The sequence below is a fragment of the Chaetomium fimeti genome, assembly GCF_033439085.1.
Source record: "Chaetomium fimeti strain CBS 168.71 chromosome Unknown B0H64scaffold_11, whole genome shotgun sequence".
NCBI lineage: Eukaryota > Fungi > Ascomycota > Sordariomycetes > Sordariales > Chaetomiaceae > Chaetomium > Chaetomium fimeti.
This window is the reverse complement of record NW_026944339.1, coordinates 361,765-384,079: the sequence shown is the minus strand read 5'-3', so window position 1 is coordinate 384,079 and position 22,315 is coordinate 361,765. Positions and strand designations below refer to the sequence as shown.

Sequence of the window (22,315 nt, the reverse complement as noted above, 5' to 3'; positions counted from 1 at the left end):
CCAGCTCGAAGCGAGTAGGTTGCTCCACAGTTCAAATCACAAACAGCACAAACACTAACGTCCGTTCCAATTACAAGGAGCTGGCTGCCCCAACGGTCCATCGATGAACGCATGTACTCAGCTCTGCGAGGGCGTCGTCAGGCGGGCCTGCGACAACTGCAAAGATAGCGTGTGCAAGACTGCCTGCTTGCACGGTGCTCGCATGAACAAGTGCTTCGACTGCTGCAGAAGCCGCTGCGTGACTTGCTAGGTGGGCGTAGTGCGCGCCGGGCCAACAAGCTGGGGTGTGAAAGAGGGATTGAGAGGAGATGAGGTTGGGGCCATTCTCCATGACACTTGTGCTATAGGGTTAGCTCAAGTACCTACGTACAACGTCGTTGATGGCGCTAGGAATTGCCTCCGGCCATTTCTCTTGGGCTTTCTTGACAACCATTACCCCCATGTTAGAGCCCCGTTACCTGCTTGGGCGGCAATATCGTTGTTCCTATGCTTCTTCAGCTTCTCCGGATCACACGGCGCGGCTTACGATCACCCTTGTACCCCTCACATCGGCAGTTGACACAACCTGGATATCGGCACCCGGGCGTAAGTCATCTCAACCTCCAACCTCACCATATCTCCCAGTTCCTTCCCTACCAAACCACCGATCCCATCACCACACCACCACCTCCACCCACAACAAACCCGCGCCCTCCTAACCAACTAACTCCCCCTCACCATCCACAACGCCCCCGCTCCCCCCTCAACAACAACCAAACCCCGCAATAAAAACCAAAGAAAAAGAAAATGCCCCCCCACCTAGCCCTAATCGGCGCCGGCATAACCGGCACCACCCTCTCCATCGCCCTCACCCGCCGCCACATCCCCCACACCGTCTACGAGCAAGCGCCCCACCCCACCGAGCTCGGCGCCGGGCTAGGCTTCGGTCCCAACGCGGCGCGCGCCATGGCCATTGCCGACCCCGTGCTGGGGGCGGTGTTCTTGCGGGAGAGTACCGCTAGGGGGGTGAGGCGTGCTGGTGGTGATGGGGAGGGGGAGACGGAGCCGGTGTGGATTGAGTTTTTGGATGGGACGGCGGATGGGGGGGGGTGTGGATGTGAGGGAGCTGGAGGTGGCGTTTAGGGTGTTTGCGGGGTTTGGGGAGGGGCATGGCGCGGTGCATCGGGCGAAATGGTTGGGGGTGTTGCTGGGGATGGTGCCGGGGGGGGTGGTGCAGTTTGGGAAGCGGTTGGAGGGGGTTGAGAGGTTGGGGGGGAAGGTGGTGTTGAGGTTTGGGGACGGAACTACGGCTGAGGCGGATGCGGTGGTTGGGTGTGATGGGGTGAAGTCAAAGGTTAGGGAGATTATGGTTGGGGGAGGGGAGGTCGAAGGGGCAAGGTGTGGGTATAGTGGGAAGTACGCTTATCGGTGTATGATTCCGAGAGAGCTGGCTCTCGAGGAGCTCGGCATAGAGCGGGTCGAAGTTTCTAGTTTGGGGGTGAGTGACTCCTTTGGTGCTGAGACCAACACGCTTCGGGAGGAGTGTGGCGGCATACAGCTACAGAGACCCAATCTCCGTCTTGTGCTAACTTCCCAGATGGGCCACGGTAGACATGTTCTGACCTTCCCAGTGGGAAAACCGGGAGGAGAGCAGTTCCTTAACCTCGTCGCTTTCGTCACAGACGCGAACAAATCCTGGCCGAGTCAAGACACCAAAAGCTTCACCCTTCCAGCGACAATGGAAGATGCGCTGCGTGACTTTGAGCAAAGGGGCTTTAGCAAAACAATTCAAAAGCTTCTACATCTGACAAAAGACAAAATGGATAAGGTACGTCTACAAATCTGGCTTGATATAAACCAATGCTAAATCAGGACTATGGGCTACACCAAATACTGACGCGTTCCCAGTGGGGTCTCTTCGACATGGCCGACCATCCGCTGCCCAAGTTCTATTCCGACGGTATCCTGGTCATTGGAGATGCCGCTCATGCCAGCACGCCCCATCATGGGTCCGGCGCTGGGTTCTGTATGGAAGATGTCGCGGTCCTAGCCTCACTTCTCGAAGAGATCCACGGATGTGATGTTGAACCCTACGACGGACTGCACGAAGTGTTCGCTGCGTTCGATGAGAGCCGCGGAGAACGAGATCAGTGGCTGGTACATAGCAGTCGAAGAGCTGCCGAGTTGTACCAGTGGCGCCTGCCAGACACAGGCAAAGAGCATTTCGAGGCGATGCGGAGGGATGTTGAGACACGACAGGCCGTTTGTTGGGGCATTGACCTTGAGAAGGTGATACAGGAAGCTCGGGTAGATTTGAGACGAAGAAGGCGTGCTGCGAAGTGACAAGCTAAGATCTGGCGTGGCAGTCGAGAATAACAAGGCTGTAATGTAATACCTTAGTAATGGTGTTCGCGGTTCATCACGTTGATGAGCGGCTTTCCCTCGCTAAGGCTCTCGAGGTTCTTCTCGAGGATGCCTTGGGTACGAGTGAGGAGATGCGGTGTCTGCCAGCTGACATGTGGGGTGACAAAGACGTTTGGCGCGGTGAAGAGTGGATGTCCGTCCGGCAGTGGCTCGGGATCGGCAACGTCCAGGGCAGCGCCCCTGATCTTGCCTTCCCGCAGTGCGTCCAGTAGGGCGTCGGTGTCGATGTGCTTCCCGCGGGCGATGTTGCAGACGAAGGTCTTCTTCTTGGACAAGACCTCGAACTGTTCACGTCCGAGGATGTGGGTGGTGGCTTCAGTCAGGGGTAAACCCAGCACGAGGAGGTCGAGGTCCTGAGCCAGGAACTCATTGACGGCCTCCTTTGCCGAACCGTGGAACCACTTTGTCGGCACAAGGCCATCTGGGTCCCCGGTCCCGGCAACGCAGTAGCTGTCATCCTTGCGGGATTCAGGGGTTGATCGCTCGCTCCGAGTGTAAGCATACACTTCCATGCCGAGGGCTTGGCCAATCCTCGCGCATTGCCGTCCAATCGCCCCATAGCCGAGGATGCCCATACGGAGACCGGGCGAGTCAACGGCCAACTCGGCTAGGCGGGACCACTTCTGTTGTTTCTGCTGCTCTGCGTACTTCAGGAAATGGTGGTTCGCCATCAACCAGGTGCCCATCACCCACTCTGCGATCTGGGGGCTGTGGAGTGGTCAGCGGCAACTCGCATCCCTCGGATATTACCCACGTACGAATGCGCTCCATTTGCAGTACAAAAGGTAATGTCTGGATTCTTGTACAGATCGTGTGTGATCCATCTGTCGGCACCCGCAGAGAGTAGCTGGATGTAGCGGGCCTTTGGCAACAGCTCGGCTGGGTGGGGCCAGAGGGTGAAGAGTAGAGTCACATCCTCGTAGGTCTCGGCGGGCAGGGGAACTGGAGGGAATATGTTGGGTTGGTTGAACCAGCGCACTTTGAGCCCAGGGTGCCGTGCCTCGAGCTTGGCTATCAATGGTTCGTTTGGCGGTGTTGGGATGGCGACTAGCAACACATCGTTGCTGAGACCCTTGTGGGTTTGGGTAGGAGCGGAGCTCATAGTGATGTTGTAGAGACTGTTCTTGTTTGTAACGGCCGGATCTGGGAGTGTGGGTGAGGGGTTAAAGAATGGTGCCAGATGGTGAAAGGAGAAAGAGGTGGACGATGGAGTCGTTTATTAATATAGATAATAGGCAGCCTCCCCGATAACCGCGAGGATCCGCAAGGATCACACCCCGGCGAGCCCGGGTACTCTTGGTTATCTCCGGGAGGGCGCGGCGTTGCGGAGCACGTCCAGCGGAGCACACGATCCCTCCGTTCGGTCCGGAACGGAGCCATGTGGGATCGGGTGATCGGGGTTATGTGGCATTATCGACAAGAAGCTACCGTCGCCGCATCAGGAGACTTGTGACTTTATGGACAGTTTGGCGCAAAATGATAGTATCGCCTCCACCATGTTCACGATATCCCACAAAATAAATACGACGCCGTGCCTGGTCGGTAAACTGACGTCAGCATCGATGTTACGGTATTCACATGCCACCCTGCACCCGGGGCTGAACTCCGGCTTGCTTTATCATCCGAACTATTATTTGTTTACAGAACGAACCTGTCGTCAGCTCCCAAAACCGGAACACCAGTTGTTATCATCATCTTCGCCCTTCCATTTCCCCGAGGGCCCCTTCCCACCTTTCCACCCCCTCCGGAACCTCAACCACGGCGCTCCTCGTATAAATATGGGCCGCGCCGGTCCAATCCAGTCCCGTTACCAAACCGCCCTTCACGCTCACCGTCTCCCGCTCGGTTCCATCTGGATCCCGGATGCGATGCAGCACCCGTACGCCGCACTCTTTACAAAAGTAGCAGTCCACCGTGCGTCCGGAGTCGGCGGGGCGGGTCCAGAGCCGAAGTTTCGAGGCGAGGTCAGCCGAAAGAGGGAATAGGCCCGTCGCCGGGAAGATGGCGCTCGTGCCGTAGGCCGATGAAGATTGCTTGCGGCATTCGATGCAGTGGCAATGGTAGACTTTGAGCGGAGAGGGGGTTGGGGTTGTGAAACGGACCGTTTCACATTCGCAAGTTACTTCCATTGTGGGTAACAAATGTGCTTATTTGTGGGTGGCGAGATGTTGTGGTGATGCTTGTGGAGAGAGACTGCTGTGATTTCAAACGCAGTGAGTGCCAAGCTGAACATTGCCGACGCGGGCGAGGCGGGGTTTTGTTACAGAAGCTGCGTGAGGTTAAGGGCGCGGAGAATGAACCCTTGAACCCCTGAACCCCTGAAGAGCGGAGTTCGGGCTGGAGCATAAAAGGGGTGACCCCTGACCCACACCGAAAACTTTGCGCAAAGAAAAGCCCACTCCAGCTTCCCCGATTCCAACAAATCGGGACCACACACGATTTCAATCGGGTATGGTGTAGCGGTAACATCGTTGACTCTCACTTCTCAGAAGTGACTGTTCTCTCAACAGCCCCGGGTTCGACTCCCGGTATCCGAGTCTCTATCTTTTTCCTTGTGGCACCATCCCTTGCCTTTTTACTTCACCAACCCAACTAACCACGGGTCACGAGAAATAATGTGAACGGGAAGAAGGTATGACATAAATATGCGCAGTAAGGCAGATTAGATTGGGCATAAGCTCTCCGTTCTGGAACTAGCATTTCCCGTACAGAACCGTGACAACTTCCCCGGGTTTTGCGCAACAAGTCGTAGATCGTCAACCCACAAACCCGGTCGCCGCGGAGCACCAGAATCGCCACAGCTGTTGATAATGACCCCGGTTTCTGGTACTTCGGTGGAATGGGTTCTTGAGCCTACGTAGGTACTTAGGGATGGGGGACGACTGGTGTGGCTGTTGGATTAAATCCTTTTCTTCCGTGAAGTGCCACTGCAGCAATATGGATGTCGTTTGACGGTGATGGTGGTTGGTGCGGTTGAGAAACGCCGCCGGGGCGGACGAAAGGACTTGGCTGGCGGGTATTCTGTGAAAATACCTACACAGTAGTACACATGTCTCAATGCTGGCTGCATATCTCCGGCTAAAGTCGAATGTTAACATAACGGATTTGTTCACCAACCCCCGGTCCTTAGCGGTTTGGACTAGCACGACTTTGCAGCCTTGTTACATGGGTGATCAGCGACCTTAAACAAACGACGAGTGCCGCGAGACAAGTTCATCATATGCCATAAGGGCCGGGGACTTGTCAGCCAAATGGCACGGGGCTCGAGTTCGGTGTTGGCTGAGGCAGCCCTTGAAGCCGCAGATAACAGCATCGGAGACAGTAGTTGTGGGGGAGAGTAGAGGCACTGGTCTTTGGGAATGGATAATGACACAAGCTACCTCACTACGAATAACTCCTACGCACTAACCTCCTCTTGATGCCGGCTGAGTGTTCCAGTCACTCGCTGCTGACGCACTCCACCCGGTCGGCCCTCTGACCGATCCGGCCTCGGACTCGACCGCAATCTCCCGACCCACGACAATGTCTTTGCCAGGGTTTTGCGCGCCGTTTTCGCATAGGATCTGCTCATCACTCCCCCAGGCCACGGTCCCATTCGGATCTTTCTTGGACCTCCGGAGTGGGTAGCCGCCTCCACCTCCACCTCCGATGGTCCTGCCTTCGAAGGGCGTGGCGTTGCTGGTGTTGTGTGTGGAGAACAAGGCACTGAGCCCGATCTTGTTGCAAAAGGTTCGAATCGGTGAGTGCAGGATGGGGAGATTGGAAACGACAATGGAGACGAATTCCTCCCGGATGGCCCATTCGCTGCCAGAAACGGCGCCCTCGGGACCGGACTGAAATAGGAGCGCGTGTAAGCCCCAATTCCTCTTCGACGGACAGGGCAGGTGAGGGGCATCTTACATTAAGAATGACGACTCCACGGATGATGGCTGCCACAATGACGAAGATGACGCCGGAAAACAGGAGTGTCAGTGAAATCTTCTTCTTGAGGCTGATATTTACGGCCCAGAGAAGCTGTTCGGAGTCTGCGTGAGCAAAGCCGGGCGCGGCAAAGTGATGGGGTAATACGACGTACCGGTAAAGGGATAGATAGCAAGTACACGTCGGTGAGAATATCAGGGATCATGACGGAGAGAACATAAAGTTTGGAGTTGGTAGGTTGGCAGACTACGATGGAGGTCAGCACTCAATCTTGAGACTCAATGTCGAACGAGTCAAACTTACTCCCAGGATCCGGGTTGATCTGCCAGTATTTTGACATGGGCCGACAACCGAAAAGGAGAAGGCAAGTCGTGATTACCCAAGTACCACCGATGAAGGCGTACGCGATATAAACGCGAATTTGCAACCGGGCCAGGTTCGCACTGCCTTACGAATTAGTCCATGTACACCCTGATGGAACGAAATTCCCAGCAAGATCACGCACGTTAGCCTTGAATAGAAGATGGCGACACAGGCCTTGATTAACCACAGGCTAGCGGCGTAGAGGGTCCAGCCGAAAACCTGGATTTTGGATCCCAGGACACGGTGCGCGTATTCCTGCGAGTCCGGGGAGAGAGCGGCACGCTCCTCGTCTGTCATGTAACTGTTGCTCAAGCCATTGGCCCCAGTTACGACATAAATCGCCGCTATCAAGTCGACTATGCAGAGTATCTGGCCTGAATTAGCCGAGGCAAAGGCGCGGCGCTGACTCACGGTGCCCAAAGTGGCAGGGTTTCACTTACAGCAGCGATGGGCATGAGGTAATCGTCAAGATGTAGCCCCCGCAGTCCGACACTTCTCAAGCGAACGACTGTCCGGAGAACAATGATGACTACGACGAACGAGAGGAGGGTGAAAGCTTCGACATTCCCAGACATTGTGACACCCAGAACCGTACCGGTGGTGGTTTCGCTCGCTAATACGGTGGGGAACGGTAAGACAATGGATGGCAACCTGCAACGGCCAACACAAGATGGAGTCCTGCAGAACTGTGTCCCACTGCTCTCGGCCGTTGGGCCAGAGATTCTAATCAAGTATGCATCTGAGGCAAGCTAAGGCAAGCTAAGACGAGGGAAGCTGTGCTATGACCCGCAGATCCTTATGAACATTTTTTTTGTGCGGGTGCACTCGCAAGCTAGAACCAGACAAGATCTGCCGCGACTCCGCAAAGATGCATGTTGAAAAGAGTGGGTGGTTCGTCATCGTGGTGAGTTCGGGCAGCCGGGGCAGGGGGGTAGCGAGCCCCTTGATCTTTCAAAGGGTGGACTCGGTGGACTAGCGGTTCATAAAGCAAAACCTGGGGCAACCAAGAACTCCATACCAACCTTAAGTGGCCAGCTATGGCCCACCACATGGCTGAACTAGCCCAAAAGAGCAGGAGAATCCGTTGATATTTGGCGGTGAATGCCGATTCATCAGGCAGGGACCATCGGTTTCCTCCGGGCCCAAGATTGGTACCTAACCCGCCGATGTCTCACAGTCCCCATTTTCCTAGAGCCAAGATGGCTTTAAAGCTGTTCGTCCACGTTCCGCCCTTGTCCTTGTCTCTCAACAAGCGTCGCAACTAGCTTCGTCGCTCCCAGGAACTCCCTTCGACCGAACAGTCTATTCCGGCTTAGAACAACTTCGATCGCTGCACTTCACAACTTGACCAGTGCTTATTTTTTGACCGGGATGGCATCTCAATATGACTTTGTGGTCGTCGGGAGTACGTAACCCCTCTTCTCGTTTCGAGAGCTTTGGCTTTCCCAAGGGGCCATCCGTGCTGATCATCCCGTGACAACCAGGCGGACCGGCGGGCTGTGCACTTGCATATGGTCTGGCCCACTGCCCGAAAAAGCCAAACGTTCTCTTGCTCGAAGCCGGCGGAAAGAATGCAGACCCAAACCTTCGGGTTGACGGGCAGCGCTGGTTGACTTTCATGAACAAGGACATGAACTGGGGTTACAAGACAACGCCCCAACCACAGTGCGCCGATCGTGAGCTCGATTATTCCAGGGGACTCGGTCTCGGTGGATCCAGCGCCATCAACTTTGGTGTCTTCACCGTCGGCGCCCGTGACGATTATGAGGAGTGGGCACGCATCGTTGACGACGATGCGTTTCGCTGGGAGCCCGTCCAGGCACGCCTCAAGCGCTTGGAGAACTTCCACACCACCCTTCCCGCGGGCGTGAGCAGCAAATACGCGGCGCCGAACGCCTCGGACCATGGATCGTCCGGCCCTCTCCATGTTGGGTTCCCGGCCGAGTGTGAGGCTGACGTCGCTCCCATGATCGAGACATTCAAGCAGGCAGGATACCCGTTGAATCCCGATCACAATTCTGGCAACCCGATCGGCATGTCTCTGCTGATCAGCTCAGCACACCAGGGGCGACGCTCCACGTCTCAGGACTTATTGACGCCGCGCCCTGAGAACCTCACCATCTTGACAGAGTCCCCGGTGCAGCGTGTCTTGCTAAAAGGCAAGAAGGCGGTGGGTGTCGAGTCGAATGGGCAGCAGTACTTGGCTTCCAAGGAGGTCATCTTGACGGCGGGCTCGCTCGACACCCCGCGGATCCTTATGCACTCTGGGATTGGACCAAAGGAGCAGCTCGAAAAGTACAACATCCCTGTCGTCCACTCCTGCCCGCCTATCGGCCAAGGTCTCCGGGACCACGGGTTCTGCCCGCTTGTCTACACCCGCACAGAAGGTAGCACGGCTCGCGCCGAATTCTACGGTGACCAGGCCGCCATGGATGCCGCTCTGGAAGAGTGGAAGCAGACCGGCACAGGACCGTGGGCCCAGTTTGCCACCGAGATGGGTATCGGGTTCTTCAAGTCGGACGAGCTCGTTGCTTCGGATGAGTTCAAGGCGCTGCCCGCCGAGGAGCAACGGTATCTGAACTCGGAAACGGTGCCGCACTTTGAGATGCTCACCCACTTCCCCATTCACTGGTTCCTACCCGGCTTCCGGGACGAGGACCTCAACTACTCCTGTCTTCTCGTCTTCCCGTACAACGGCCAGAGCCGCGGAACAGCGACGCTGCAGTCGTCGGACCCGAGCGTCCCCCTCCACTTCGACCCCAATTTCTTTGAGCATCCCTTCGACCGCCGTGCCGCCATCGCGTCGCTCCGCGAAGCTGTGCGTTTCACCAAGACCGAGGGCTACGCCAAGGACACGGTCGCCACCATCACGGCGCCCCAGTCGGACTCGGATGAGGACTTGCTCGCGTACTGGGCGCAGACTTTCGGGTCCAGCTGGCATATGACGGGCACTGTCAAGATGGGTAAGCCGGACGACGCCACCGCTGCCGTAGACAAGGATTTCCGTCTCATGGGCATCGATGGTCTGCGCGTTGCGGATATGAGTGTCGTTCCGGTGTTGGCGAGCTGCCATGTGCAAGCCGTTGCCTGTAAGTGGAAGTCCCTTTGTAGCCCTGTTCACCTGGTGTATGGGTAGAAACTGACTGGAACTTTGCGCAGATATCGCCGGCGCCACATGTGCTGAGAAGCTGGTGAAGGAGCATGGTCTCGCATAGGTTTCCTCGGCTCGTACCAGAACGTGTAGGGAAGTAGTCTTTGCACGATAGCAGACGCCTAGCTGTACTCGACCGGTTTTACAGCCATATTAAACGCAAGTTGATGTGGTAAAGTCTTGTTAGCGCCGCCAGGCTTCCGTCAAGAGTACGAGGCTTCGTGTGACAGGACTTGTGTGTAGACGTAAATTGGAGCTTCGGTGCTAACTTGTTTCGCGGCGGTCTCTCCTTGTTATATTTTGCTCCGTTCGATACCAGGGCCCTTTTTCCGTAGTGTTCCACCACGTTGCTGGCGGCTGAAGCTACGTCCACCTCGTTTCAGCGCTGTCTTCCGAACCTGCCAGCATAACTGGCGACGTTGTCTGCCATTGACGACGAAACAAGCTCACTAGACTACCTACTCGTGTCGTGTTTAGTGGAACCGTTCATGGTCTGGTTGTTCCCTGGCATCATCAGGGGTATCCTCGTCTTCAGGGGTGGTCTTGGTTGAGGAGGCCCACAACGGGCTGGGCTTTCTACGAATACACGGTACAGGTATATACATACATACGGCTGTAAAGTGTAGGCTTGCTCGTATATGGAACCAAACCTGGCGCCGCTACAGACAGGGAAGTGGCAGTGCCAGCCCCAGTCAGCCTTCCACAATCCGAGGTTCGTTCTCCCGAGCGAGAGTGTCACGATGTCCAAGAATCGCCGCCGTCGACATCTCCGATGCGACCCGCCGGGTCACCAGATCCATGCCGGCTCAAGTACTCAAGAATCGCCAATAGCCGCCCACCGCTGAATATCGCCGAGTAACACTGGCATGCAATAGTGCCAAGAGCTGTTCCCCTTCAACGTCAGCGGCGCCCAGGGGTTCGATATATATACAGCAATACGACCTTCCCCGGAATAAGTAATGCCGGTAGTGAACGGTGATTACCCCGCAAAGTCGGAAAGTCATTAACCAGCTTAACCGTTTAAACTAAGAGCTGGACGACGTTTGCGCGCCAGTGGGCATCTGGCCCTACACAACTTGCCTAATAATAGCAAGACCGGTCCTAAGGAAAGGACTCTACAGACTCACCTTCTTCAGGCTAAATGCCATGAGCGGGTGACAACGGCGTTCATGGCTCCCTACTGTCACCGTTGTGTTGGTGTTTGCCCCATGGTGAATCACAGGAATGCAACGTGATGGTGCAAAACTTCCCCGGAAAAATATCATCTATTGTTGGCGGTCGAGCCCGTGGAAGTCGATGGATCGTCAGGGCCAGGTGGATCTCCCGGCGGGAGCTTAACTAAAAGGCCCATGTGAGTATATAAGAAGGCTAGATCGCACCACCCGAACCCGGTCCGTGGCTCCCCACCTCAACGACTAGCTTATCCCCACCTTTAAGACACCATGGTCAAGTTTTCCCTCCTCGCCGCTAGCCTTGTGGCACCTAGCGTGCTTGCTGGTCCTCTGCCGGGGCCCAAAACCCAAACCGAGCATAACCTCGACCCCCGCCAGGGCGGTTACTACTTCCAAAACTGGTCCGAGGGAGGCAGCAACATCCGCTGCAACAACGGCAACGGTGGTTCCTACACAGCCAACTGGAGCAGCAAGGGCGGGTTCGTGTGCGGCAAGGGCTGGAGCTACGGAGGCAACCGGTGAGACCCTGCCCTGCCCTTCCTATTCCCCTCAACCCATGAATTCCACTACAAAGTAGACTCGCGCTAAGCATCCACAACCAAACCACAGAGCCATTCGATACAGCGGCTCCTACAACGCCACGGGCCCCGGCTACCTGGCCGTGTACGGGTGGACGCGCAACCCGCTGATCGAGTACTACGTGATCGAGGCGCACGCGGAGCTGGCGCCCAACGAGCCGTGGACGTCCAAGGGCAACTTCAGCACGGCCGAGGGCGACTACGAGATCTTCAGCAGCACGCGGGTCAACAAGCCGTCGATCGAGGGCACGCGCACCTTCCAGCAGTACTGGTCCGTCCGCAAGGAGCAGCGCGTCGGCGGCACCGTCACCACCCAGGACCACTTCAACGAGTGGGCCAAGGTCGGCATGCGCCTCGGCAACCACGACTACGTCATCATGGCGACGGAGGGCTATACTGCCACTGGCGGGCCGGGTAGCAGTGGCTCGGCTTCCATCACCTTGCAGTGAGTAACTCGTGGTAGCAGGTTGTTGAGTTTGCAAGCTGGGGAGGCGTGGCCCCTTTGCGATGGTAGTACCCTTCGGCGTATCCCTCATGTCCATTCATAACCATAAACAATATGTACATAGTAAATGCAGGGACCCTGAGGATCAACATCAGTCAGAACATTGAGCTGTGCCCCTCACAATATCCTGACACATCACACTGTCCCGTTTTTGGGCGTGGTTGTTTGGGTAAGGCGCTCCACAGAACAGACTACCACCTGGGCTATTCGAGGGATATCCCTTGATACGTTATTGCGTTGGCCCAGATTTCCTCAGCGGGGGTTGACGGTGGGGGCTGGTCGTTGTATTGGCTCGGCCAGATTCTGTTATGCTCCAAGGACAGCTCGATGCATCTGTCAAGCCTCGCTTTCGATCCTTTGCCGCGAAGGTCTTGAGAGGCACCCGGGATCGCAATATCGAATTTACCAACCCTCCGAAACGAACCGTCGGTTACATTGTCGACCTTGTGGAGGATCAGCCCAGTGAGAAGAATACTCAAAGAGTGTGGCTCTGGTGCTTGATCAACGAGAACCGGTAGTAGGAAGGTGGCCGCTACGGTGTGTAGCGAGGGCGGCGTCACATCCCAGCAAAGCCTAATCGTTATTGGGCTGTCGGAAGGGCTGGAGATTTGTTCATTGCGCCTTGGATCCGACAGTCTCCAACAGAGGGCGCTGATTTCAAGGACGCTTTTAGGTTCTGTTGCAGGCCCAAAAAACGGGTCCCCGGATCTCGGTACAATGGTATGATGAGTGACCTGGGCTATCGCCCGCTTGGTGTTGTAGGTCCATGGAAGAACATACGCGCCGACAGGCCCGTTGAGCGACGCCCATGACCATGACGGTGCCATCAACTGGTCACTCTCCGAGATCCGTGTTGCTGTGTCAGGGGATGCCGAAGTCCACACGAGTTGATATTCGAGAAAGACCGTCCATAGCCCTGCGAGATACTCGACCTTGGAGCTTGTCCCAGAGCTTAGTATCCGTTGCATCTCGCGGGCTACGGCCGAGATAGCAAAGAACCTGTCGCTGTGGAAGGTGAGTTCCGCCTGCGTGTAGCGGGTGACGATATCCGTCCATAGCCATATAATGTGGCGAACTTCGTTTTCAGAGAGTGTCCTGGAATTTCGGGCGCTGTAGCCGACTAAGGAAGGAGTGTTGAAGATATCCCCTACTTCACATCCCATCTCTGTTCTGCATTCCCAAAATATCGCCTTCTTGCCAAAATGGAGAATCCGTGGCGCCATATGGCGCTCCTGGAGAACCCAAGCGCGGCGATGAACCGGTGAATTGTCGATTTCGTGACGGATAGCGTAGCGATCTGGAAAGGGATCGCGTGCCCAGAGACGGCGATCTTGGCCGTCCCATCTGCTTTCCACGATGACCGGAGAGATATGCGCCGGGTCTCGTTGGCGAAAGCAGCCGCCATAGCTATCAGTGGCCTCGAGGGCCGCAATGTTACAATATCCATGTCGGTACACCTCGGCCATTTGAGCACATTCGTGTTCCCAGTCATCAGAATCACCCTGGACGATGCATAATGAATCGATCCAGATATACTCCAAACCTAGGCCCTTGGTAACCTCCATGGCTTCCGCGTATGTCTTCGGGATCGTGCTTGGTTGTATTCCTTCGTAGAAGTCGCTTCGACTTTCCCTCGTCAGCCTGAGTGTGTCAACGTTCCCCCAGCAGTGGCTGAGGGTCGTATACTTGATCGTCGGCGCGCTATCCGGACCCAGCGACAACATTGACGTCTCGACAAGGCGCGGGATTTGACTTGGCCCGCCCACATGGACGAGTCTGGTCGGTAGCCATGGCGTGGGCGCGTTGTTGCATTTGTCATGGCCCGACGTACATTCCTCAACCATCTCTCTTACCCACTCCATGGAACGGCTCGATGCCGTGGACTCACACTCTCCTTCCGAGGTGAGAAGGAAATCCCGCTCGGGGCGTTGACCGTACTGCTCCTCTGCTGCAGATTAGCACTCCGTCAAGGACAAGACACCCGCAACAGGAAGTCAAACGTACCGTGGAATGTGAGAGTTCGTTTGTCCATTACGTCCAACTTTGTCAGCGCCATTGTTATTTTGACCTCGCGCTGGCATTCCAGGTCGACCGCCACCGAGAGCTGCGGATCTGACTGGGGCATCTCGTCCGGTTTTAGCCAGAGTTCCTTCTCCTTCGGTTTTATTACTGAGGCCCAGAGAGCCCTGCAGAGCAGGCACCGAGTCCGTCCGCATTCGACTAGGTCTTCTACGCTGTGGTGGTGCGGACGCGCATGCTTGGTCATTCGCTCGCCATGATCCCAATCTTCTTCAGCAAGCGTTCCTTCGAACAGTGGCTTGCAAAGATCGCACAGCACCTCATTCATGTTTTCGGTTCGCGATACGCGGAAAAGCGAGATGGGAGGCTGTTGATTGTGTCGCGGAGCCGGATCGACTTCAATGTTTGGAGTTGTCGACTTCAAGGAGTCAACATCAATGGAGGAAATGCGCAGCGGCATTTCTCGTTTGGGCTGCGCCTCCACTCAATGCTACACAGCTCACTGTGCCCGTGACCGTCTTGGCGTTTTTCGAGGTAAAAGCACGTGGAGGGAGAGGTATCTCCGAAAGGTTTGAACACAATGGAGGAAAAGAGAAGTCTTAGTCTGTCTACCACGTACCTGCCCATAATTCAACGCGTATAGGCTGGTATATCTATATGGCTTTTTCTACACCTGCTTTCCCTGAAGAATTAGCATCTGTTGCGCACCATGCCCGCGTGTAAACGCAACCAGGCGTTTCCCGGATACGGCGGCTTCGTTGGAGCTCCAGAGCCAAGATGATAAGTCTGGGTTGCTTTGCCGGGTTGGGGGTGGACACAGGTATGTTGGTGGATAAAGCACCTGATCGAGGGAATGTGAGTTACTCGTACCCTCGCTAACAACTTAAAGCAACAACAAATGTGTGTCAAAAACAGTAATTCCAGAGCTCTCTCTCCGTTGCCAACTCGCCTTGGAAGTTCCCAAAGTGACCAAACACCTCTTCAACGATGCCGAGCCATCGCGAGTTGTGTCTAGTCACGAAAAACGCTTTGGTGTAATCCCAGTATTCAGGAAACCACCCGGCGTTCTCCCAGTCGACAACTCCGCTAAGTTTCCCATCATCGTCAACAAGGACATTCCTCATATTAACGTCGCCGTGCGTAAAGACCATCCTGTGTCCGCCGTGGTGGACTACCTCAGGTACGGCACCACATCGTAGCGTCTCGTTGAAATCATGCTCGTTAAGGAACGGTCCTACAAACCCCGCTTCGACATTATCGTCTTGTGCGGCATTGATTCGATAATCGAAACATGGTCCGCCAGCAGCATTGGCAATCGCATACTTCCAGGCTTGGGGCCTCGGGATCTCGCGCAGTGCCGCCAAGTGCCGCCGTAAGTCATCAACTAGAATAGTAGTATCGTGGTCGCTCATAGAATCGAGACATAACCCAAGCTTGTGACCAGGGATGCGAGTCGTCAAGAGGTATATATCACTTGAGTCTGAGACCAAGTCTAGCGCTCGGGGGACTGGCAAGTCACTGTAGCGTCTGACCAATTCCAGTGCTGCGTACTCGTTGACCAGGCTCTCGCCCCGCGTCGCCAGGTTGACCATCTTGAGATACAGTCCAAAGGGGAGTTGCTGTACATTGGGACTGTCCGTAACGCCAAATATCCGTGCCCCAACAGAGGCTAGGCCACGATATGTTCGAATACGTATACTCCCGGGAACGTAGAGCCAGATTGTCCTCATGATGGTGGCGGAGGTTTGGGAAAGGCAAGTCAAGATTGAGGAAAATGGCGAAGGGGGTGAGGTACGACATTGCCTCAATCGCTTAGCGGCAATGTGTCGAGAAACATACATCCATCGAGCCGGGGTCGCGAAGTGGGATAGGATCTCCAAGTTAGAACGGCTGGGGATCTTGATGTTAGAAGATGGATGGTTGGCGAAGGTCGCTGGTCTGAAATCGTCTACCTCATCGAGAATGGAAGGGAAATGAGGCCCGCCAGTCCAGTTTTTCAGAACCTCATAATACTAGGCGACGATTAGTATGATCGAGATCAAGAAATGTACAAGCATAAGGTGGTTTCGTACTTCGGAACCTTTCCCGAAGGACAGCTGGAAATACCCTTGGGCAAATGCGGTTGCAGCGGATTTACGGACGAGCCAGTGGTTCTCGACACGATCGAACAACTTTCCCTCGGCACTCTCGGAGAGTAACCAGTCCTTCAATTTGGGTGTTAGGAAAGCATCGAGAATCTCACGGCAGGACTAAAATGCATACAGTGGTTAGACTTTGATATTATTAATACAGGAAATGCATTAGAAACGTGCCCTTGTTGCAACGTTCGCCGGTTCAATTCTCGGGAGAATAGGCACAATGACCAGGGGATCCCAGAACGAACCCGGCGTGCCAGTGATGCAGCACTTTCCGCCGTCTCTTTTCGTGACACTGTCAATGACATGTTTGTCGGGTGCTTCGGAGACAGTATTGCGCATGACTTGTAGCCAAATCAGCCCGGATACACCACGAATCATGCAACAACAACTGTTCCGGATGGGGGTAGACCTACAAATGGCAATGATCCGTTTCCATTCCTCCACAAATGCTCTCAAATCGGGCATGTGGGTGTTGGTGTTGAGGTTGAGAAGATATGCTGCGGCCCGATCATGGTCGGCAAACTGCTCAACAAAGCTTTCGAGCAGCGGTCCATCTGGGTGCTCCAGGCCCGATTCGCGAATAGCTGCAAGCGCGGCTTCGTAGTCACTTTGACTTTTAGTCATTCTCGAGGCGGCAGTATTCAGATCGCGGGTACCAAAACTGGAGATGAGGGAAACCTTAGTGGTGTGTTCTTCGATGCTGCACACCGAACGATGTAAGATTGAAACTCATTGTGAGGCGGCACCTGAAGAACGAGTCGCGCATCGAATCAGGAAGATTATGTCAGCAAGCTTTTCTCTTGGCTCAAATGTAAAAACCATGCGAGACGAAGCCTCGGGCGGCCCTTGTGTCACGCTCAGCTGCCCAAGGCCGAGACTGGTCAGTGGCGCTGTCGCTCATGTTACGCCGCAGACCAGTACTGTTACATATATGTCGCTGCATGGCACCAGAAACACTGTACCACCACATCACTAATAATAGTCAGACAGGTGTTCATCATTGGCTGCATATCTGACCGCATGTGTTGGAGATAGCAAGAGTTGGCCCCAGAGGGGGGAGGCCTGAGTACCGACTCGCTGCTTCTCACCACGCGGTCATCTGTGGAAATCGAGAACTGACCATGTGGCGACGTTGGTTTGCTGGCTCGTATACCTCCAATCCTCCAAAGATGGCCGAGAATGGAAACCCGCACCGCCGCATGCCGCCTTCAACTTCAAGTTGGTCGGGAAGAACCTTCCGACCGATTTTTCGCCGTTCGATGTCGAAGGGATGGGTGACCAAAGCCACAGGAGCAAGTCCCGGGCCTGGTCCCCTAACAAGCCCGTTCTTCTTATTTTCTTCCCTTTTATCTTTTTTTTCTTTTTTCTTTGATCGGTTAAAAAGTCCCGTTGCACTTTCCACAGCCATGCGCCTCCGACATGCCTGGGCCCCAAGCCAACGGCCCCGAGAACGCCATGTCACACCCTATCTAGAATCATGTATGTTTCAAGGTGAGTCAGAGCAATATCAAGAAACCCGCTGGAGTCTACCTCGCATGTGCCACCGCCATGGACACCTGGTGGGCCGGCTGAACTTCGCGTGATACAGATTATCACAAACATGTGGTCACCACTCCTCAAGACCCCAAAAAGAACGGGGTAGTCTCTGTCCCAGAAGTGGTGGTGTTGCCGCATTATGATGAGAGTTCTTAGACAAACCCAGGCATGAAACATGGCGACCCTCGACGGCGGCGGCGCGCTTCTGAGTCAAAGCAGTGTTATCCCAGATGTCCCGGACCAACACCGAGGGTCTACTTGGCCAGAGGGTTTGTCCTGGTCTCATACAGATTTGTCTTTATTAAAGGAGCTTTTCCACCCTGAGAAGCGCCCAGATGCAGTTCAGTTGCAGTTCCAGTCACAGCAACCAGCTTTTGATATTTTAAACATCACCTCGCCGCCATATACCTCACATTACTTGCCCTCATATCTCTATTATCCTATACGAAACCACAACCATGGTCCTTAACGGCACAACTCACCCAAACTCTGTTTACATTTCCCTTAACTCTCGGCCAAGGAAAGGTGAATATGTAAGTTTCCGGAATCTCAGAACTGGCAAGGTTTAAACCACCGCAACTAATCCAGTAACGACACAGCACTGGGGAGTTGTGATCACCGACGCAATGTCCCAACTCTTTATCATGCCTCTAACCAGAGCGGCGGATGGCGGTTAGAATCCAGGGTTGTGAGGGACCCTGGCAGGTCCATGTCACTCATCGTCTTGGTCAAAGTCGGTAACGTCATCAGAAACGGTATTGGGCCAGTGATCCAACAAGTGCCGACCGGCGGCAACATCTCCAGGCGCAACGGGGAGGCCTTCAGTTGCCGGACCTGGACCAAGGATGCGCTAGCTCATCTTTCGGCAATGGGGATTGTCGTCCTGAAAGCCGATGTTGGTAAGTGCGGACTCTTTGCTGAGAAGTCCTCGCGGAACGGCGATGTGTCTAGTAGTTAGGTCTTCAGTTTGCTAACTTATGGCCGCAGACACATTGCAGGAAATGGCCAAGAGGTATGGCGCCAGGTACGCTGCGCAGGCTGAGACCGGCAGGGGAGCTTGCGTGGTCAACTGAGTCCCCGACCATCGGATCCCAAGATCAGGGCTCCTTCACGAAATCAACTATATCGAGCAGGTCGACTACGTTCACTCGGAGGTAGATGCTGCTAGCAGAATATGTGGAGGCCCCGTGGGCAGATTCTCGGGAGATTGGAAGTTGAATGAAGTCGAGGCGAAATGTTTGATACGTTTGATACCGTATCATAATTCAGGGGGTTAGAATGTAGTTACTCGAGCTGGACTAGAGTAGAGAAGCCAAACAGGGATAAATTGGATATCTGAGCTGGGTATAGGCACTTGGATTAACCAACAGGTGCATTTGTCCCCATTTTGGGCTAGAAGAAACCTGCGTCTCACTTCAACAGTATGGTTATCGTGTGGGTATGCCCTGATGAGACGGAAGCGAACCCCGTGTACCTAACTCCTTGACCCCCCTATTTGCCTCTCCAGATTCAACTAGCTAGGTATGTATCATACTATATCACTACCAAACGACCTAATTGTGTAAGCCACGGAATACGTAGCTACTGTGGATGAACCCACGTAGCTCAAGTCCACTCGAGGAACCGAAGCCGTGCGATTGTACCACAGGATCCAATCTTTTCCGGGGATTTCCGCATGAAAAGCCCAAATGGATTAAGGGAAGGTTCCGTTCCATGATTTCACTGCATCACAGAGTATATTTTAAATGTACCTTGATTTAACTTCCAACCCGTTGGCATGGTGGCATGGCATTTTGACCACAGGCGTACAGGTTGACGGAACACCCTAACCCTCACCCGTCACCGCCAAGCTTGTGCCAACCTGCCGGCGTGCCTGCCCGCAAGTGACGCGCAAGCGGGGTGCCGTCATTGAGGCAACCTGACCGGCAAACACCAAACTTGGAGCATTCCAGGCCAAGTTCTCGCCGCGCTGCAACATCTACACATAAGAAACGTCTTGCGCCGCCGGTCACAACGCCGGCACGCACCATTCCTCCTCTACAAACAATGCCGGCCGAAGGCTTATCCGACTCTGCGGCGCTTCTTCGCCCAGTTCGTGGCTTCGCCAACTACACCCCGCGCGCGCTGAAGTCGGCTGCCTACCCCATCCGCGGCATCTGGTACTTTCTCCGGCATCCCGAGTTCTATCCGCTCTTCGTCAGCCGGCTACTCCCGTTATCCATAATCTCCTTCTTGGTCTACTTCATTCTCTTTGCTTTTGCCTTCTTGCCCCAGTTTCTGTTCCTCCTCATCTTTCATGGTCGCGCAGGGGCTGTGATCAACACGACCGTCCTGGTCTTGGGCGAGGGTTTAGTGGTGATCCAAGGCCTGTTCGAAGGCTTCTTTGTCGACGAATGCCGGGTGGACATCTTCGACGTAGGCCACACTTTCCTACTGTGCTGCCTGATTAAGGTCGGGCGAGTTAACTAACGCACTGCGCCTAGGCTACCTTGATCAACCATGGCCTCACCGACCTCATCGCGCCTCAGCGCGTCCTCTTCCTCGATGCCCCTAACGCCGTTCGAATGCTCGGAAAGCCGACCACCCGTGCCGAATACCAACCGTGGAGCCTGATACAGATCATCGAGCTGATCGTGTTCCTCCCCCTCAATCTCGTCCCCTACGTCGGCACAATCGCCTTCATCATGATCACCGGCTCCCGCCTCGGCAAATTGTCACACCATCGATGGTATAAGCTTCGGGGACTGGACAAGAAAGAGATGAAGAAAGAGCTGAAAAAGAGGCGCTGGGAATACCTCTGGTTTGGCACCGCTGCCATGGTTCTCGAGCTGATCCCGATTCTGAGCTTCTTTTTCCTGCTCACTAGCACAGCAGGCGCAGCCATGTGGGCAGCGAAAATGGAAGAGCAATCAAGGATACGGGTGGGACGGCCAATTGCTCGCGAGGGCAACACGCACAATGCCGATGCCGCGGAGGAGGGCCCGGTGTATCATGATGATCCAGTGTAAACTCGTGACAACAGGTCTGGATCTCCTACGCCTTTTCCCACAGACCTGCTGTGGAAACCCACGGTGCGTGGCCAAGATGTCACCGGTATTTTCGCTGTGGGAGGTCGCACCCCGTCAATAACTACCTACCTACCCGGTTAGTGCAGCATTGTGACACCAACCCTTGCTCTCCAAGACCCGCCTTGCCCAGGAACCACCAACTTGCCTTCCTGGAGATGGGAAGCAGGACCTCATCGATGGGTCCTGACCGTATCTATGGTGACATTGAAGCAGGACCGTGATATAGGTAGTTGGCAATGGCCGTTTAGTCCATGAATAGATGGGTGCGCGAGGTGAGGCTTGAGACCGGCCGGCTTGCAGGATAAGAACCTTACGTCCCACACGTCCATCTCCCCGGGCCCTCAGGTATCGTCCTTCCCCGAATCGGACCTTCTTAGTTGTCATGGCACAAACAACAGCCTGGGTAGCTCCTGCCGGCAGAATCTTTCCACCGGATAGCGCCGTGTTTGCTTTCCGCGGAGCTCAACACACAAAATGGGTCACCTGCGTTGCTCCTTCCTTGTCACCCACTTCACGTTCGAACCCACCCCACGCGGGCACGACTTTCTCGAGCCACAATTTGAGTTCTTTCCCGTTCCAACCTTTCCTCTCAACTCCACCCTGGATTGTCCTCAATGCTGTCCAGCCCATTCATTACACTTCAACCAATCGTTCTGTTCACCGTTCCTTGAATTCAGTCGTCCAATCTCTGTTATTCTAGGTCAAGACGGCCTACCAGCAGGCGCACAGTGACACCCAACCTACCCAGATTCTCGTGGTAACCGCACGGCACCAGGATGCGTCTCGGGGCAACTCTCACGACCTTTGTGGGCATCGGTTGGTTGGCCGCGGCCGCCGTAGTCCCCCGCATGTAAGCAATTTCTCATCCCTACACGGACTCGTTTTCCCATTTGTGCTGGTGGGTTGACATTGCGATTTTGTTTATAGCGACAGTCTTTCTACGTCGACCTGCTCAAGCTCAAATATCCAAGACACAACATCGGCTGTGGCCGAGACAAGCTGCTCGACCACGGCTCGTGAACAAGTCAGCACCAAGACAACCGACCCAGGCAGTGCGAGCCAGTTCACGGCCTCCGTAACAACACTTTCGCCCAATCCTGAGGCTGTCACCGTTACAATCACATTCAACAGTTCTTCCTCAGTTTCCTCCACGACCAGTGTTCTCCCTAGCTCTACCCCCAAGGGCTCCTCGTCTCTCGGCTGGGTCCCTGGTGGATCTGCTTCCGATTCGTCGGCTTGCAGTTCGGAAACATCACATACCACCACTGAAAGCACGGATGACTCCTCCGCGTCCTTTACATTCACGGTTACAGAGTTCACTGGTGATGGGGGCGCCGTGGTACCTTCAGCTACTCCAACTTTAGCCAGTGGAGATGTGACCGTTACCGTCTACGCTTCGACAACATTATGCAGTGGGACCCATTTGACAGTTTCCTCGTCTTCGAACGGAGTGTCTGTCGA

At 54.9% G+C, this 22,315-nt stretch overlaps 10 protein-coding genes and 1 non-coding gene across 11 annotated transcripts; 6 read left to right on the top strand and 5 right to left on the bottom strand.

Annotated features, from left to right (window-relative positions):
• Positions 1-786: 786 nt before the first annotated feature.
• Positions 787-2,322, top strand: B0H64DRAFT_451521 (uncharacterized protein; the record flags this gene model as incomplete). Its single annotated transcript, XM_062807165.1, has 5 exons — positions 787-975; positions 1,033-1,088; positions 1,123-1,477; positions 1,577-1,807; positions 1,888-2,322. The coding sequence occupies 5 exons, from the start codon at positions 787-789 to the stop codon at positions 2,320-2,322; spliced, it is 1,266 nt and encodes a 421-aa protein (XP_062654453.1).
• A 1-nt stretch (position 2,323) lies between these two features.
• B0H64DRAFT_49814 (uncharacterized protein) lies at positions 2,324-3,886 on the bottom strand. The gene is made up of 2 exons (XM_062808335.1): positions 3,162-3,886; positions 2,324-3,111 (listed from the first exon to the last, which is right to left on the bottom strand). Exons 1-2 carry the CDS (start codon positions 3,503-3,505, stop codon positions 2,376-2,378), a joined length of 1,080 nt encoding a protein of 359 aa, XP_062654452.1. The 5' UTR covers positions 3,506-3,886; the 3' UTR covers positions 2,324-2,375.
• Positions 3,887-3,888: 2 nt separating this feature from the next.
• Positions 3,889-4,867, bottom strand: B0H64DRAFT_410967 (Mss4-like protein). The gene has a single exon (XM_062804825.1). The coding sequence runs from the start codon at positions 4,530-4,532 to the stop codon at positions 4,095-4,097; it is 438 nt and encodes a 145-aa protein (XP_062654451.1). The 5' UTR covers positions 4,533-4,867; the 3' UTR covers positions 3,889-4,094.
• On the top strand, positions 4,849-4,940 carry B0H64DRAFT_t169. Its single transcript has one exon. It is a non-coding gene; the product is annotated as a tRNA-Glu (tRNA).
• A 651-nt stretch (positions 4,941-5,591) lies between these two features.
• Positions 5,592-7,262, bottom strand: B0H64DRAFT_427438 (uncharacterized protein; the record flags this gene model as incomplete). Its single annotated transcript, XM_062805785.1, has 6 exons — positions 5,592-6,236; positions 6,304-6,428; positions 6,472-6,570; positions 6,628-6,767; positions 6,830-7,056; positions 7,128-7,262. 6 exons carry the CDS (start codon positions 7,260-7,262, stop codon positions 5,808-5,810), a joined length of 1,155 nt encoding a protein of 384 aa, XP_062654450.1. The 3' UTR covers positions 5,592-5,807.
• Positions 7,263-8,129: 867 nt separating this feature from the next.
• B0H64DRAFT_49805 (uncharacterized protein) lies at positions 8,130-9,988 on the top strand. The gene is made up of 2 exons (XM_062808334.1): positions 8,130-9,776; positions 9,847-9,988. The coding sequence occupies exons 1-2, from the start codon at positions 8,306-8,308 to the stop codon at positions 9,900-9,902; spliced, it is 1,527 nt and encodes a 508-aa protein (XP_062654449.1). The 5' UTR covers positions 8,130-8,305; the 3' UTR covers positions 9,903-9,988.
• A 1,292-nt stretch (positions 9,989-11,280) lies between these two features.
• B0H64DRAFT_451515 (concanavalin A-like lectin/glucanase domain-containing protein) lies at positions 11,281-12,213 on the top strand (the record flags this gene model as incomplete). Its single annotated transcript, XM_062807164.1, has 2 exons — positions 11,281-11,528; positions 11,620-12,213. The coding sequence occupies 2 exons, from the start codon at positions 11,281-11,283 to the stop codon at positions 12,035-12,037; spliced, it is 666 nt and encodes a 221-aa protein (XP_062654448.1). The 3' UTR covers positions 12,038-12,213.
• On the bottom strand, positions 12,059-14,179 carry B0H64DRAFT_349687 (heterokaryon incompatibility protein-domain-containing protein). Its single transcript, XM_062801408.1, has 2 exons — positions 14,098-14,179; positions 12,059-14,038 (listed from the first exon to the last, which is right to left on the bottom strand). The coding sequence occupies exons 1-2, from the start codon at positions 14,147-14,149 to the stop codon at positions 12,297-12,299; spliced, it is 1,794 nt and encodes a 597-aa protein (XP_062654447.1). The 5' UTR covers positions 14,150-14,179; the 3' UTR covers positions 12,059-12,296.
• Positions 14,180-14,696: 517 nt separating this feature from the next.
• Positions 14,697-16,972, bottom strand: B0H64DRAFT_410961 (kinase-like domain-containing protein). Its single transcript, XM_062804824.1, has 4 exons — positions 16,664-16,972; positions 16,425-16,591; positions 16,185-16,361; positions 14,697-16,124 (listed from the first exon to the last, which is right to left on the bottom strand). The coding sequence occupies exons 1-4, from the start codon at positions 16,872-16,874 to the stop codon at positions 15,018-15,020; spliced, it is 1,662 nt and encodes a 553-aa protein (XP_062654446.1). The 5' UTR covers positions 16,875-16,972; the 3' UTR covers positions 14,697-15,017.
• Positions 16,973-18,477: 1,505 nt separating this feature from the next.
• Positions 18,478-19,027, top strand: B0H64DRAFT_49776 (uncharacterized protein). The gene is made up of 2 exons (XM_062808332.1): positions 18,478-18,685; positions 18,774-19,027. Exons 1-2 carry the CDS (start codon positions 18,496-18,498, stop codon positions 18,857-18,859), a joined length of 276 nt encoding a protein of 91 aa, XP_062654445.1. The 5' UTR covers positions 18,478-18,495; the 3' UTR covers positions 18,860-19,027.
• Positions 19,028-19,717: 690 nt separating this feature from the next.
• On the top strand, positions 19,718-20,859 carry B0H64DRAFT_49750 (uncharacterized protein). The gene is made up of 2 exons (XM_062808330.1): positions 19,718-20,201; positions 20,270-20,859. The coding sequence occupies exons 1-2, from the start codon at positions 19,833-19,835 to the stop codon at positions 20,792-20,794; spliced, it is 894 nt and encodes a 297-aa protein (XP_062654444.1). The 5' UTR covers positions 19,718-19,832; the 3' UTR covers positions 20,795-20,859.
• The last annotated feature ends 1,456 nt before the right edge of the window (positions 20,860-22,315 follow it).

What these genes read in the sequence shown, in the direction of transcription:
- B0H64DRAFT_49814 (XM_062808335.1), bottom strand. Translation starts at nt 3,505, where the DNA reads ATGAGCTCCGCTCCTACCCAAACCCACAAGGGTCTCAGCAACGATGTG. An exon ending in ACTGCAAATGGAGCGCATTC is followed by an intron (nt 3,112 to 3,161) that starts GTACGTGGGTAA and finishes ACCACTCCACAG; the next exon opens with CCCCCAGATCGCAGAGTGGG.
- B0H64DRAFT_49750 (XM_062808330.1), top strand. Translation starts at nt 19,833, where the DNA reads ATGCCGGCCGAAGGCTTATCCGACTCTGCGGCGCTTCTTCGCCCAGTT. An exon ending in GCCGGGTGGACATCTTCGAC is followed by an intron (nt 20,202 to 20,269) that starts GTAGGCCACACT and finishes CACTGCGCCTAG; the next exon opens with GCTACCTTGATCAACCATGG.
- B0H64DRAFT_49805 (XM_062808334.1), top strand. Translation starts at nt 8,306, where the DNA reads ATGAACAAGGACATGAACTGGGGTTACAAGACAACGCCCCAACCACAG. An exon ending in CCATGTGCAAGCCGTTGCCT is followed by an intron (nt 9,777 to 9,846) that starts GTAAGTGGAAGT and finishes AACTTTGCGCAG; the next exon opens with ATATCGCCGGCGCCACATGT.
- B0H64DRAFT_49776 (XM_062808332.1), top strand. Translation starts at nt 18,496, where the DNA reads ATGTCACTCATCGTCTTGGTCAAAGTCGGTAACGTCATCAGAAACGGT. An exon ending in CGTCCTGAAAGCCGATGTTG is followed by an intron (nt 18,686 to 18,773) that starts GTAAGTGCGGAC and finishes TTATGGCCGCAG; the next exon opens with ACACATTGCAGGAAATGGCC.
- B0H64DRAFT_410967 (XM_062804825.1), bottom strand. Translation starts at nt 4,532, where the DNA reads ATGGAAGTAACTTGCGAATGTGAAACGGTCCGTTTCACAACCCCAACC.
- B0H64DRAFT_349687 (XM_062801408.1), bottom strand. Translation starts at nt 14,149, where the DNA reads ATGGCGCTGACAAAGTTGGACGTAATGGACAAACGAACTCTCACATTC. An exon ending in ACGAACTCTCACATTCCACG is followed by an intron (nt 14,039 to 14,097) that starts GTACGTTTGACT and finishes AATCTGCAGCAG; the next exon opens with AGGAGCAGTACGGTCAACGC.
- B0H64DRAFT_410961 (XM_062804824.1), bottom strand. Translation starts at nt 16,874, where the DNA reads ATGACTAAAAGTCAAAGTGACTACGAAGCCGCGCTTGCAGCTATTCGC. An exon ending in CGGCGAACGTTGCAACAAGG is followed by an intron (nt 16,362 to 16,424) that starts GCACGTTTCTAA and finishes TATGCATTTTAG; the next exon opens with TCCTGCCGTGAGATTCTCGA. An exon ending in CCTTCGGGAAAGGTTCCGAA is followed by an intron (nt 16,125 to 16,184) that starts GTACGAAACCAC and finishes ATCGTCGCCTAG; the next exon opens with TATTATGAGGTTCTGAAAAA.